Here is a 15,854-nt window from a genome sequence, read left to right on the forward strand (position 1 = left end):
GTGTATTTATTGGTGGTTTTGTATTGTTGGAAGCTGCCCTGAGTCCCTCTTCGGAGGTCGAGAATAGGACGGGATACAAATGTTCCAAATAAATAAATAATAAATAAATAAATAAATACCTCTCTGCGTTCTCACAACACATCATGTCTACCATTAAACCATTTACAAAACTCAAACTATGCTTCCCCTTCCCAAAAAATTCTGATTCAGAAAAGGTACGATAACATTGCCATCTGCTTTTGGAAGGGAGGTGAACCAAGGTAAACAAAAGCAGAGGACAGCTTTTAAAATGTGATGTCTAATATGATTATGTGGTGAAATATACATGTAATGCAACCAGAATTGAACCTTGTCATTTGTTTTGAGAATGTAGGATGCCAGTATCTTTCTTCAAACATACTCCCTGTTAAAATAAAATTAAAAATAAGAACACCCTTAAATATATTTTTGCATGCAAAACTGGCTCAGAGTTTAGCCATTAACCAAGATTATCAATGTAGATCACTTTGACCTGAAATTGCTGCTTGTTGTGCTCCTGTTGGCAAGCCAAAGGCCAGACTCGGGCCCCTTCCACACAGCTGTATAAAATCCTGAACTGCTGAAGTGGGTTATATTGACTCAGATATTCCAGTTCAAAGCTGATATTGTGGATCATCTGCCTTGATATTGTGGGTTATATTGCTGTGTGGAAGGGTCCTAAGACTTACCAAGGGGTTTGGTGCAAGTGTAAATCTTAGGGGTGTTTTAAAAGGAGGTATCAGTATTCCTTTCCACAATGCTTTTATCTTGAGTTGCCCAACGACAGATGGATAACATCTGAATGCAGCTCCGCTCTGTCCATCCATTCACTGGTTGACTGAAGATGTGCACCAAAAATATTCCTTTGCATGACTGCACAATCGTGCATACCTACCCCATGAGTTTGTAGGTCCATTAGGATACGTTAAGGTTAGGTCAAAACCAAGTAGGAGCTCAGGTAAGTCTCCATGTAATGAGTTCAATGATGACAAGACATTGAGAAGTTATTCTAGAATATATGCTTTAGGGAACATTATAGAGCTGACTCAAGATTTTTATTTCCTGCCTGTCACAAAAATTCAAATGGCACAGCCCTTCCCTTACAGAAATCAGAGTGAAAGTAAAATCAACTCTGAAAACAATGTTTGTTGCTGCACACCAGGCTAGTAGGGTAGTTTAGGAGATGTAGAGCAGATTTCACAGCATCTATAGTTATGTCCTCCAGCATCTTATTGCTGTCTTCCCAGTATGTGAGCCTGGAGTTCCTTCTACACAACTGGATAGAATCCAGATTATCTGCTTTGAACTGGATTATTTGGCAGTGTAGACTCAGATAATCCAGTTCAAAACAGATAATATGGATCATCTGCTTTGATATTCTGGATTATATGGCAATGTAGAAGGGCCCAGAGATAATTACCCCACTTTGCTTCAGTGATGGGAGCTGAAGTCCCAAACACCTGGACAGCCACAATTTTGACATGGATTAATCAGATACAAATTTACATGTAAGATGCTATGGTCAGGAGTGGAAACAATGTGGTCCTCTCGAAGTCATTGGATTCCAGTACCCAGTATTTTCTATGCTGGCAAGGTCACCCCAACCCTGCTGTAGGTCAAGGCTGTGAAAACCTTGATTTAGGGATATGGTGTGGTTGTCACCATTTTTGGAACTTTTTGAATCAAGAAGCCTTGTTAATTTGTTCCAAAACATCCAATAATCTCACATTAGATCCCAATCTCCCTCCTGCCCATCTTTGTTCTAGTAGATCACAGTATTTACCCAAATGGTTGCTTCTGCAGCGCATTACAAATGTCCTGCCAAGTTGCTGACCTCCAGGCACTGATTGACCTCATGAGCAGCTGTATAGATGGGGCCAGGGAAGTATATAAAAAGGTGAGATTATGAAAGACGATTCCTCATTTTCAGTCCCAGTCACCCAAAGCCATGAAGGTTCTTTTAGCTGTTTTGATTTATATGCCATTAGCCACAGCTCTGATAAGGTAAGAAGAATTTCAAATATTTTTGCTGTGTTCTGAGCAATGGGAACCACTTTTCTGTATGAAGGAGTCTTGCCTATCATTCCAGAAATGTATTGACAAAAGTTTTTGAGATTGTGGTTGCCTATTTGCTGCGGAGCGATATGCTACTACACTTAGAGATGAGGAAAACCAATCAGGAAGATTTCCTACATAAATCAGATTGCAATGAATGGGATTTATAAAACCATGATCACAAGTCCCATGGTTCATTCTCTAATGAACTAGCTTAAGGGCATTATCTAATGCTAGCTAAGATGAGCTTTTTGGGATTTACATGTAGAGGTATTACCCACCTGACTATCTAACTCCGGTATGGGTAAACCCAGGCCCGGGTGCCGGATGCAATCACTTGGGTTCTTTTCTCAGGCTCTCCTCTCTCTCACAATCCTATTCTTTCCTTCTCTCTTCCCTCCCTCCCGTTCTTACCTCCCTCTTTCTCCCTCCCTCCTTCCTTCTCTTCTACCCTTTAGTCCTTCCTTCCCTATTTCCTCCCTCCTTCCCGCTCTCTGTTTCCCCTTCCTTCCTTCCTTCCTTCCTTCCTTCCTTCCTTCCTTCCTTCCGTTTTGTGTTTCCTTCCTTCCCTCTTTCCTCCCTTCTTCCCTCTTTCTCCTTCTCCTTCCTTCCTTCCCTTTTGTCTTTTTGTCTAAGTAGTTAAATTGGTTAAAGTGCTTTACATGTGTGTTTTAATTGTAATCTTGGGTGTGTCCCAAGATTAGGCCGCCCCTAGAGGAGATGGTTGGCGGGGTATAAAAATAAAGTTATTATTATATTACTATTTTCTTCCTTCTCTCTTTCCTCCCTCCCTCTCCTCCATTCCTTTCCACCCTTCTCTCCCTCCTTTATTCATTTCCTTCTTCCTTTCCTCCTGAGGATGCTTAGCTGGGAGGAGAGAGGGTAGAGAGGGAACACGAGAACCATGTTTCAAGATTGAAAAGGGTGTCCCATTGGGGAGGAGGGAGGGGGAAAACTGACTTTTTGCTGCTCTAGAGACCAGGGCACAAGGGAGCGATGGGTTCTAATGGCAGGGAAAAGGATTCAACTGAAAAGATTAGGAAGAACTTCCTGAGAGTGAGAGCTGTTGGAGAGTGGTCTAGGCTGCCTTCGAGTGTGATAGAGGCTTTTCAGCAGAGAATGTATTAGGAGTTCTTTGATTGTGCCTTCTTGCATGGCAGGGGGGCTCAACTGGAGGGCCCTTGGGGGTTTCTTCCAGCTCTAGAATTCTAGGATTATACATCAGGAGTAAGCAATATGGGGTCTCATGGATACACTTTTTCTCTCCTGTCCATCATCTCATCCTGATCAAGGCTAACCCTTTTGGGATCCAAACCTTTCCCCATCCTCACTTCCTGCCTCCAAAAGAGAAAGGAAGGGGAAGAAAGGGCAGGGAAGGGACCTGGCCCACCCACCCTGCTCCGGCCCACTATGTGACCCCCAAGTTTCTAAAGTTTGCCTGTGTCTGGCGATGGGGGGGGGGGGGGATGTATTTCAGTCCTTTAAAGGTAAAGGATTTCCCTGACATTAAATCTAGTTGGGTCCAACTTGGGAGGGGGGGGGGTTGCTCATCTTAATTTTTAAGCCAAAGAGCCAGCATTGTCTATAGACACCTCCAAGGTCATGTGGCCAGCATGACTACATGGAGTGCCATTACCTTCCCACCAGGGCAGTAGTTATTGATCTACTCAATCAGAATAATTTATTGTGCAAGCCCAAAGCCATGACAAAAAGCATCACATACGCACAGCCACCTCAGAGCAACAGGCACCAAAAATGCTAAAGAGAAAACATAATCATGTTCCCACAAAGAGCAAAAACAATGCGAGTTAACAATAATAAAAGTACATTTTGGGGGAGGATCCAGTTAACCTTTAAAGTCTCCTCGGCAGTTGATAGTAATTTTATCTAACTCTGTCTTTCCCGCTCCCTGGATTCGAACCACCAACTTTCCAATCAGGAAGTTCAGCAGCTCAGCGGTTTAACCCGCTGCGCCACCAGGGGCTCCTTTTGTTGTTAATTCGTTCAGTCATCTCCGACTTTTCGTGACCTCATGGACCAGCCCACGCCAGAGCTCCCTGTCGGCCATCACCACCCCCAGCTCCTTCAAGGTCAGTCCAGTCACTTCAAGGATGCCATCCATCCACCTTGCCCTTGGTCGGCCCCTCTTCCTTTTGCCTTCTACTTTCCCCAGCATAATTGTCTTCTCTAGGCTTTGCTGTCTCCTCATGATGTGGCCAAAGTACTTCAACTTTGTCTCTAGTATCCTTCCCTCCAATGAGCAGTCGGGCTTTATTTCCTGGAGGATGGACTGGTTGGATCTTCTCGCAGTCCAAGGCACTCTCAGAACTTTCCTCCAACACCACAGTTCAAAAGCATCTATCTTTAGTAATCAATATATTCAGAGCACTCACTTTATTAGTCTGTATCATATGATTCTTGAATATACAAAACAGGAAAAACAGGACAAATCCTGGGAGCTGGTATCCCACTGTGCAACACACAAAATGTGTATTGATATTGTTCATCTAGGATCCCTCTAGTTCGGTTTAAATCTATCAGAGGAACACTTCGGCAAAAGGGAGAATTGGATCAGTTCTGGAGAGATCATCTGCCGGATGGTTTTGCTCAGAAGTACCTGCATTGCTTCCCTTCAGATACTGTTTTGTCTGCAGGACCTGCAAGAGTAAGGCTCTGCGATTACATGAATGTGAGTATTTACTTGTATTACAGAACTGGGAGGAGGAATAAAACAAGAATACAGATTAACACACTCCTCAAACGTTTTTGTTTCAAATATAATGGAGCTGGATTGCGACCTATACACCCAAAGTTTATAAAGCTGTCAATAATCCTGATCTTACCAAAAGCATTTTGCCATATCAGAAAATAAATCAATTTTGTGCTGGAAACATTTTATTATTCTGTCATTACCTGTATGAAGTGTGATTTAAAATATCTTTTGTCAGTGACACCTAGCCCCCCCCCCCCCCCCCCCATAATTATTCTAATGAAAATATAGTCAGGGCTTCATGCAAACTCATCCCCCTGAGGCCCCTTTTACACTGCCATATGCATTCCAGATTATTTGCTTTGAACTGGATTATATGGCAGCGTAGACTCATATAATCCAGTTCAAAGAAGATAATCTGACAAATATCAATTGCACATGAGCAGTTAAACAAACAAACAAATGGTTCATGTTCTTGACGCCTCAGCTCATGTCACAATCTGAAGAGGATGCCAGAAATGTTTTTCTTCTTCTTCTTCTAAATATAGGATGTGAGACTCTGCTATTCCACTTCATACAGGCTGATATGGAAGTGGTAGACTGATAAGCTTTGGAAGTCAGACCTGGCATACCACTTCTCTCATGGCACCTTCTGGATTTAAGATATTTCAAAATAATAATACAGTTCATACCCATTTTGGGAGGCTGTGTGTTTTCCAGGCTATATGGCCATGTTCCAGAAGCATTCTCTCCTGACGTTTCACCCACATCTATGGCAGGTATCTTCAGACCTCACAACATCTGAAGATGCCTGCCATAGATGTAGATAAGATCAGGAGAGAATGTTTCTGGAACATGGCCATACAGCTTGGAAAACTCACAGCAACCCAGTGATTCCAGCCATGAAAGGCTTTGACAATACATTCATGCCCATTTTGTTCAGCTGTAGTTTTATGTCACAACTTACTAGAACATATTTGCATATGAAACATATATGGATCTCAGATATGGTTGCCAGACCAAACTTATCCCTAGCTCTGAGATTTCCAGGCAAAACATGAGACCTGGGGACAGCCTCCAATGATATTATGGGGCTTGGATTTGCTTTGTATAGCTTTTGTCATTAAGCAGTATATGCATTCAGCCCTCCACATTCACAGGTTTCACAGACATGGTTTTAATTATTCCTGGGCTTGTACTGCTGGTCCTGCCTCCCTAAGTTGGGGCTGCCATGCAAACATTCAGGAGGTGGGGATAGGAGAGGGATCACCACTCGTGCTGTGCCAGTGCCCAAAGATGGATCTTCCGTGTGAACGTTCACATGACAGTGCTGCCTGCTAGAGCTGAATGTTCAGGAGGAGGCTGTGATGACTATGAGTCCTCCCTCTACCCGTCTCTTGAAGATGGAGCTGTCTTATGAATGTTCACAGGACAGTCCTATCTCCAGGAGATGTCTGTATTGGGGGGGGGGGGGAGGGAGAGGCATCATTCCTTGCACTGCACTCACCTTCCAAGGATGGTGCTGTGTGTGAACATTCACATGGCAGTCCCTTCCTCGGAGGTGAGCAGGGGTTCCTGTTTGGGAGCTGGCTGTGCTGCATTTTTCTGTGTTACTTCTCTTCCTTTCCTTCGGCAAAACAGACACTTGTATCACACGGGAGGAAGAGGCCGAGGAGGAGGCCCTGTGTGCCATGCCACTTACCTTGCAGATCCGATTCCTTTTCCTCTTTATGTGTGCCATTATTTATTTACGTCGTTTATCCTGCGGCGGCATACAGACTGGCAACAATTAGATGCCATATATAAATACATACATATGGGTCAAAAGTGATTAAATCACATCATAAATACATTTTTTTTGTCATGTCAGGAGCAACCGCTCCTGTTGTGAGAGAATTGGCTGTCTGCAAGGATGTTGCCCAGGGGACGCCTGGATGGTTTTTGATGTTTTATCATCCTTGTGGGAGGCTTCTCTCATGTCCCCGCATGAGGAGCTAGAGCTAATAGAGGGAGCTCATCCGCTTCTCCCTGGATTTGAACCTGCGACCTGTCGGTCTTCAGTCCTGCCGGCACAGTGCTTTAACCCACTGCGCCACCGGGGGATCCATAAATACATTAAAAAAATAAATACATATAAAAACCATAGAAGCAATAAAAACAATAAAAACAATAATTACTTCTCTCCCCTTCCCTCTCCCCTATCCCACAGACCGAATATTACGGAGAGGTGAGCATTGGCACTCCAGCTCAGAAATTCACAGTGATCTTTGATACTGGCTCTGCTGATTTTTGGGTCCCTTCAGCTTATTGCATCAGTGATGCTTGTGGTAAGGAGTGTTATGCTGTTTCAGTACTGGGTTGCTGTATGGCTGTAGGGGCAATGACTCACCAGTACTCCAGGCAAGCTCTCACCAAGTTTAGGAGTCCCCTAAGGCCTGAGCAGCGGTTCAAAGAAGAGGCCATAAGTTTAATTCTTACTACAAAGGCTTTTATTGTGGGCCAAAGTAATAATGGGACAGTAGTGCCCATTGCACAAAAATTCTGTCGCAACCTGAAATGGGGTTGCAAGGCTTTTTATCATATAATTAATAATTTCATCAGTCCAACTCTAGTGAATTCATCCTTGGTAGCTCTTTCTCTATTCGTCAAGTGTTGCTAAAGAGTCTGTTTCCATTTGGAGTGACTGCAGTCCTTTTATCATATAGTTTGTAAATTCCTCTAGTTGTGCTGAAATGCGCCAGATTTGTCTGACATTTAAAGCTACTCCAACCCGTGGAAACAAGATTGCATGAAATCTTTGTGATTCAGTCAAGTATATGTTGTCAGGGTCATATTGATATGTGTCACTGTAAGCTCTCTTGACTCTGTTTGTCAAGAGAGCGTACAAATTGTTTGTCCCATACCCCAGGTGGCTGTTGTTTGTCAAATAATTTCAGTACCGCAGAAATTAAAGTTCCAATTGTACATGTGGCTTGCATAAGAAATTTCTGGACTCACCATAAATCAAAAGGCAGCTAGAAGGCACATGCACAGATCCATAGCCAGCCAGGCATTGCACCACCAGAAGTGTAAACCAAAATGGCACCCTTCTTTGCTTACATAATCTGAGCAAACTGGCATTTTGGGTTTGGAGATGATAGAGTAGCCTTCAATTCATTTCAGGGGAGCAATAAAGCCCATATGGCACCAGAAACTCTGCCCCAAAAATGTGTTCGTTCTCTTTATCATTTCCCAGTTTCCCAGTTAGCAGTGGCATGGGCTATGCCTTAGCTAATTTATTTTTGTGATGAAAATTTTGAAAGTTAATCCTACCTTGTGGACATCAGTCATAAAAATGGGCTTTGCTTTTACAGAGTTGCATCAAAAATTCATGCCGTTTTCATCAGACTCTTATGCACATGGAGGGCAGAAATTTACATTGCAGTACGGCACAGGGAGGCTCATGGGTATTGTTGCCAAAGACAAGGTACAGGTAAGAAATCATGGAGGCTCAAATGTGTTGATCGAATCACCGTGTTTGGTTTATTTAATGCTGTTATTCTTTATGCAGAGGTGCTCCTCAAGTGTTGAGCAGTATTTCTGCAGTAGAGATGTTTGGTTTTCCTCATCTTTTTCCAGTGTAATAACAGTTGATTCGTGGGTGCAATGTGTGCTCTGGCTGTCCATTATTTGGGCATTCTTTGCATAGAATGCAGGAGTTTTGCACAAAAGCACAATTTTCATGCAAAAAACTAAAATTCCTCATGTATTTTTACACAGAATAATTTCCACAAACATTTTAGGATCTGCCAGGAGTGCTTTGATGGTGTGTTTCTGCATAGTAGAGAATTCAATTGGATAGTCCTTGTGTTCTTTTCCACCTCTATAATTTTATAATTTTAATCCCAGTCCAAAATTGTGTAAAATTATCTCTATTGTATTCACTTTTTTGAGTTTCCTAAGTACCAAGAAACCATATTTTCCAACCAGGAAACAAATAATGGCAAATGGATCAATAAGGACCTCATCAGATGGCTTCAGGGCTCTGTTTCTATGCACTGGGGAAATGGGTTCTCATGGAGACCATCATATGACGTAAGGGCACTTCTGGTGGGATTCCATTTCTGAAGCACATAGAAATAGAGCTCTAAAGCCACCTTCAACCATATCTGACTCCAAATGTCTTAAAACATGTAAGACTGGCAGAAGACAGGAAAAGGACATGCGATGGCTGGCCATCCCAGAAGATGGGGAAAGACGGTTGGGAACAAAGAAGGACGGTTCCCTCACCTTTCCCTCCATCTGTCCAATGAGGTCCTAAAATATGTGCTATAGACTATATATCAGAAATTAATAAATTGTTGAGCAACTAGAATGCAAACACATTTCATATATTATATTTCTTTATACAAATTGATGAACAGATTGGCAACATTACCATTGAAGACCAAGCCTTCGGAGAGTCAGTTTTTGAACCTGGCATGACTTTTGCCTTTGCACACTTCGATGGAGTGCTGGGCTTGGGATATCCAACCTTATCAGTAACCAACTCATTGCCTGTATTTGACAATATAATAAAGCAAAATTTGGTAGAGGAACCTCTATTTTCCTTCAGCTTGTACAGGTTAGTATTTTAAAATATAAATATGGGATATGACAGCATAGGTGATTTCTGGGGAAATAGTAACATGAAAACTGGCATGGGCATGAGTGTGTATCTGTTTATAGACTGAGTTTCTCTCCCTACATACTTCTTTCTCTATCAGTTTAGAAGAGGATCCACTCAAATAAAAAACGAACATGTAAGAAGCTGCCTAACATTGAGTCAGACTATTGGTTCATGTAGCTCAGAATGGTCTATACCAGTGGTTCCCTCCCTCCAGTCCCAGATGTTGTTGAACTACAACTCTTCCATTCTCCGGCCAGCAAGATCCTGTGATCAGTGATGATGGGAACTGTGGGCCAACAACATCCAGAGACGTGAGTTTGGGAGCCACTGATCTGTACTGCCTGGCAGTAGATCTCCAAAGTTTTGGAGAGAAGTCATTCTCAGCTCCAATAGAAAATACAAGGGATTAGATCTCAATTTTTAAAAGGGATTTGAAATCTGATTGTTTCTATGCTTGAGTACTGGTCTCTCATCTACATGCCATCCCTTCTATGAGGAACATAAAGGAACAAGGTATTTTCAACATTTTGTGACACTTTGTGACACATGATTGGTTTTCAGTTTTGGCTTCTACTGTGATTGGGATTACGGTGTCTTACATTGCACAGAATCCTTCTACTCTCTCTCTGCAGACTTTCAATCTCACACGCTATCTTTCTTCTGGACTATTGGAACGTTATGACAATGTAGGTGTTGTACATCTAACAACACCATGCCAAGACCAAACATCTACATGAATCAAAATGGCAAGGTTCTTAGCAAAGTCACTGTGTCTCTCTGTTGCTTTTGCAGTGAAGCCATTCTGCCTACTGTCTACCATCAGATCATTTGATGGGATGAGAAAGGTGTCTAGTTTCAAATAGTATACAGTAAGACGTCCAAATCTATGGGAATATAGTCCTGATTGGAATGTGGATATTTGAAACCATGGATACAATCAAACTCCATTTAATTAGCTTTCTCCTGGTCATAGCATACCACTGAACTGCATAGGAGGACCTAGAAAGGTATCCTAGAAAATAAAGGCATGGGTTCCAATGTTATGAAATCTTGCTGTCAGCAAATATCTCTGGCTGAGAAAAATAGTCCCCTTCTACGCTGCCATATAAAATCCAGATTGTCTGCTTTGAACTGGATTATATGGCAGTGTAGAAGGGGCCATATTCTCTTAAATTGGAATAGCAGTGTGTGACTCTGCAGATGTTTGGGATTTCAACTTCCAGAAGTTCCAATCGCCATTTTTTTTGCTAATTGTTCAAAACGTTATGGTGTATGAAGACTAGTTTTCAGGCGAGTTGATTTTAGATGACTCTGGTATTTAACTTTGTAGACGTCAAACTTTGTAGTCCTCATCAATATTTTCTTGGAGACAATTTCTCTCTTTTCATGACCAGACAAGCACTAATAGGTGACCTGACAGAATTGAAACTTATTAATTTTCCTGTTGCAGGAAAACTTGTTTACCGAATCAATTTGCTTGTTTACCAAATCAATGGATTTCATCTTTTATAGAGAACACGACGGTGAGAATGGCGGTGTATTGACTCTCGGGGGCATAGACCATTCCCTCTTCACAGGCCCCATTCAATGGTTTCCTGTCACGAAGAAGGGTTACTGGCAAATTCATATGAACAGGTAAATTAATTTAAGCTGACACTTTGAGGAGGTAAGGCAGAAGATCTTCTAATCTCCAAACATATCAGCCCTGATTGATGTATAAAGAAAGTGTGCCAATCTAGAACTTATACTCATCAGTGCTGTGGCTAATGTAACTTTCCAATTTAAGCCTTTTAATGAAATGTTTATATTTATATTGGATGCTTTTTTAAAAAACCCACTTTCCACGTATTACTTTCTTTAATTTCCAACCAGTATATCCCCATGTTTGTATTTGTTTCAAGTGTATTAATCTTAACATCTGTGCTTTTGGGTTGCTGTGAGAATGACATTGTTAGATAATGCTAAACTGCAAACTATATTGCCCTATGTGTTGTTGAAGGCTTTTATGGCTGGAATCACTGGGTTGCTGTGAGTTTTCCGGGCTGTATGGCCATGTTCCAGAAGCATTCTCTCATGATGTTTCACCCACATCTATGGCAGGCATCCTCAGAGGTTGTGAGGTCTATTGAAAACTAGGCAAGAGAGGTTTATATATCTGTGGAATGTCCAGGATATTCTTACTTGCCTAGTTTCCAATAGACCTCACAACCTCTGAGGATGTCTGACACAGATGTGGGCGAAACATCAGGAGAGAATGCCTCTGGAACATGGCATCCAAGAACAGGCTGTGGTGCAGCTCATTAGTAGTCAGCTGCATTAAATCACTACTGAACAAGAGGTCATGAGTTCAAAGCCAGCCTGGGTTGGTGTAAGCTCCCAACCATTAATAGTCTAGCTTGCTGTCGACCTATGCAGCCCAAAAGACAGTTGCAGCTGCCAAGTAGCAAATTTAGGTACCATTTTATGCAGGGAGGCTAATTTAACTAATTTACGACGCCATAAAACCTTCCAGCAGTGTGCAGAAGAATGAGGAAGTACTCCATCAAAGGACTCAGTGTCATAAGTGGACGGTGAAGTGGCAGCTCCCCCTGTGGCTGGAATTGAGCCTCATGAAACCAGAAAAGCTGGAATGTTAAATGCCTCTGTGTCTGTCTATATATGTTCTATGTCAAAATGGCATTGAATGTTTGCCATGTATATGTGCATAGTAATCTGCCCTGAGTCCCCTGTGGGGTGAGAAGGGTGGAATATAAATACTATAAATAAATAAATAAATAAATAAATACATACATACATACTGCCTGGAAAACTCACAGCAACCTAGTGATTCCAGTCATGAAAGCCTTTGATGACACATCTGTGCTTGTGTTTCTCTCTCTTTCTTCTGCCATCTTCATCATATAGTGTGAAAATCCAAGGACAGATCATATCATGTAACTCTGGCTGTGAAGCCATTGTTGATTCGGGTACTTCGCTCATTACTGGCCCACTTTCGCAAATAGTAAGACTGCAACAAAGTATTGGAGCTTTCCCAACTGCAACTGGAGAGGTAAATGTGTTTAAGGGGCAACTCAAGACAAAACAAGACCTGTTGATGTTAGGATATTGCCATCATTTACCTCTTTTTGAATTCATATGGTTTTGATCTGGGTGTGACTGCCCCCTTGTGACGTATCTTAGTGCCATAACTCTGCCTACATTGCCTGGGATAATAAGAGTTGAGGTTCAATATAACTGAAAGGCACCAAGGGCCCATTCACAATTTAACATTTTAGCATTATTCTATATAAGTGCCCTGGTTACATCCTATGGAAGCCTGAGGCTGGTGATTGATAGGCAGCAAAATGCTCTGGTCAAGAATTCAAAATGCCTCTCCCTAAACTGCAAGCTCTATTAGGTGAAAAGGAATAATAGCACTATAATTATGTCATGTGAATGGATCCCAAGTTGCTGGAAGTCTTCTACAAGCCATGGTATCTGTTCTGTGAATACTCAATACTATGAAAACTTGGGGTTTGTCATTTGGTGAATCACCAGGACTCTTTGGCACAGAAGGCTTAAGACTTCAAAATTTACAAACCATAGATTCCATAAAGTTGGGCCATGCCAATTAAAATTGTGTCAGACTGCATTGATTCCACAGTTGAGATGCACCTCTAGTCAAAATTGGGCCAGTACAATTCAGAAGTAATATGCCTCTGGTTACTAGATGATAAAAAGCAAATAGAATTTCCATCACCATGATGCTCTGTTTGTAAAGTTTCCAGATATAAAAGGCTAAAAAAAAGATATACATGAATTGGGGGGGGGGGGGGGGACACAAACAAAGAAGGCTGAATAAATCATTTTCTATCACAGTTCCTTGTAGACTGCAGAAGAGTATCCAGTCTGCCCCCGATAACCTTCTCCATTGGGGAGAGAGAATTTACACTACCTGCAGAGAAATACATAATCAAGGTATGTATCTAAGCTCTCATGGGTTTCATTGGCTGAATCGTACAAAATTGCTCATGAAACCCATCTTTGTTACACCTAGCATTCATGGAAACACATTACTCAAAAAGAAGTGTATGTTTTTCTTTCACAGGAGTTTAATGGAAAAGAAAATGTGTGTCTCAGTGGTTTTCAGGCTGAGGACATCAGCGGCCACAACATGCCTCTGTGGATTCTGGGAGATGTATTTATGTCTGCTTTTTATTGTATCTTTGATCGTGGGAATGACAGAGTTGGGTTTGCAAAGCCTGCTGCTCATACAACAAAGCATTATTAGAAGGTGTAGTAGACACTCATCAATGGAAACTTGCATAATACTAATGACCCTTCCCTACATAACAGTAAGTCTAGATGGATTGGCAGGAAATCATAGAATCATAGTGTGGAAGAGACCACACAGACCATCCAGTCCAACCCCCTGCCATGCAGGAAAGGCACAATCAAAGCACCCTCAACAGATGGCCACCCGGCTTCTGATGAAAAGCTCCGAAGTAGGAGCCTCCACTACACCCTGAAGCAGACTTCCACTGTTGAACAGCTCTCACGGTCAGGAAATTCTTCCTAATGTTCAAGTAGAATCTCCTTTCCTGTCATTGAACCCATTGTTCCAAGTCATAGGGCCCTATCCCAGAATCTGATCCCAGGTTTTCTGCTTTAAACTGGATTGTATGAGTCCACACTGCCAGATAATCTGGGATAAACAGAAAACCTGGGATCAAATCCTGTGATATAGAGCATGTCTGGAAGGGCCCCTAGTCTCCAAAGCAGCAGAAAACAAGCCTGCTTCTTCCTCCTTATGACATCCCTTCAAATATTTAAACATTGTTATAATTTCTCCTCTCACCCTTCTTTTCTGCAGGCTAACCATCCTCAGGTCTTTAAGCTGCTCCTCATAGAACATGGTCTCCAGACCTTTGATCATTATTTGCATTATTTTTTGCCACATGGTCGAGGATGCTCCTCTATCCACCCTCATGACATGCACACTAATGTATTTTCTTTTAAGCAGAGGTGCACTAGTACTAATATATTGATATGCAAGCATCTACACACAAACCAACTTTGGAAGAAGCCACTTTCTGGTGGAATTGCTTACCTCTCAGCAACCAGTTCTGCCCACCACTAACTTCTCACCATAATTACATACTGAAGTGATGCTCTGATCACATGCCTAAAATCTGGATTTTCTATAAGACTTTGGGGTAAAAGGCAAGTTTAAAAAATGAATTGAAGCACAAAAAAATACTACAAACAAATAATCATGGAGGTTATGTATCAGAGTGCCTGTAAGATGGGTATGTTTTTTTTTTGGGTGTGTGTAGACAAGTTGACATGTTAATCTCTTTATGAGATTTTTCTCTATTAAATGAAGGTCTGGTGTAACTAATGGAAGTGGAACCCTAATTGGTTGGTTTACCTCTTCTCCGTCTTGCCCGCATTCTGGCAGGGATGACATTGCACATTGTCAGACACATATTAGAAGTAGGATAACGTTTGGGGAAACCAATGATCTGTACCGATATTTTCTGTCAACATGTAAAGAGGGTTTTCATACATTTAGCAGTGGACCAAACTTGGTTGTAGAAATAGAAGGGCAAGGCGCCCAGTGATTTTCTACAGCCGTTGTATGCTCAGAGCTATCGTGACCTCAGGGGATACTTTTAAAAGCTGAATTTCTCATTTGTGCCCAGCTTATGTTTTCAGATCAGTTCTAGATGCAAATGTGCAAGTCAATTAAAATTGGTCAAGAAAATGATCTTTTGAAGTGTCCTTTTTTCCACTTTTATTTGCAAGTTTTCCCGTGTTGCTTGCCAACTAATGTGACATTTATTTAAATCTTAGAAGAGAGGATTTTTGAGGGAGGTGTGGATTCATGGGATGGGTTCTTTCCGCAGTTATAACCTACTTGTAAATTACCCCCTATGTTACAATTAGGCTTGTAAAATACCTTCCATTGGCACTGATGGATTTGTAAATTAAGGCTGATTGATTTGTGTGTCAGGAGCAACTTGAGAAACTGCTTCTAGAATCATAGAATCATAGAGTTGGAAGAGACCTCGTGGGCCATCCAGTCCAACCCCCTGCCAAGAAGCAGGTCAGTCGCGTTCAAAGCACCCCCAACAGATAGCCATCCAGCCTCTGTTTAAAAGTCTCTATAGAAGAAGCCTCCACCACACTCCGGGGCAGAGAGTTCCACTGCTGAGCAGCTCTCACAGTCAGGAAGTTCTTCCTCATGTTCAGATGGAATCTCCTCTCTTGTAGTTTGAAGCCATTGCTCCGCGTCCTAGTCTCCAGGGCAGCAGAAAACAAGCCTGCTCCCTCCTCCCTATGACTTCCCCTCACATATTTATACATGGCTATGATGTCTCCTCTCAGTCTTCTCTTCTGCAGGCTAAACATGCCCAGCTCTTTAAGCTGCTCCTCATAGGG

At 42.0% G+C, this 15,854-nt stretch overlaps 1 protein-coding gene across 1 annotated transcript; it reads left to right on the forward strand.

Moving 5' to 3' along the window:
- The first annotated feature begins 1,943 nt into the window (after positions 1-1,943).
- On the forward strand, positions 1,944-15,177 carry LOC132775381 (cathepsin E-like). Its single transcript, XM_060776133.2, has 9 exons — positions 1,944-2,022; positions 4,585-4,762; positions 6,993-7,110; positions 8,137-8,255; positions 9,187-9,386; positions 10,944-11,066; positions 12,336-12,480; positions 13,290-13,388; positions 13,519-15,177. The coding sequence occupies exons 1-9, from the start codon at positions 1,967-1,969 to the stop codon at positions 13,699-13,701; spliced, it is 1,221 nt and encodes a 406-aa protein (XP_060632116.2). The 5' UTR covers positions 1,944-1,966; the 3' UTR covers positions 13,702-15,177.
- The last annotated feature ends 677 nt before the right edge of the window (positions 15,178-15,854 follow it).

Source organism: Anolis sagrei, chromosome 5 (genome assembly GCF_037176765.1).
Source record: "Anolis sagrei isolate rAnoSag1 chromosome 5, rAnoSag1.mat, whole genome shotgun sequence".
Lineage (NCBI taxonomy): Eukaryota > Metazoa > Chordata > Lepidosauria > Squamata > Dactyloidae > Anolis > Anolis sagrei.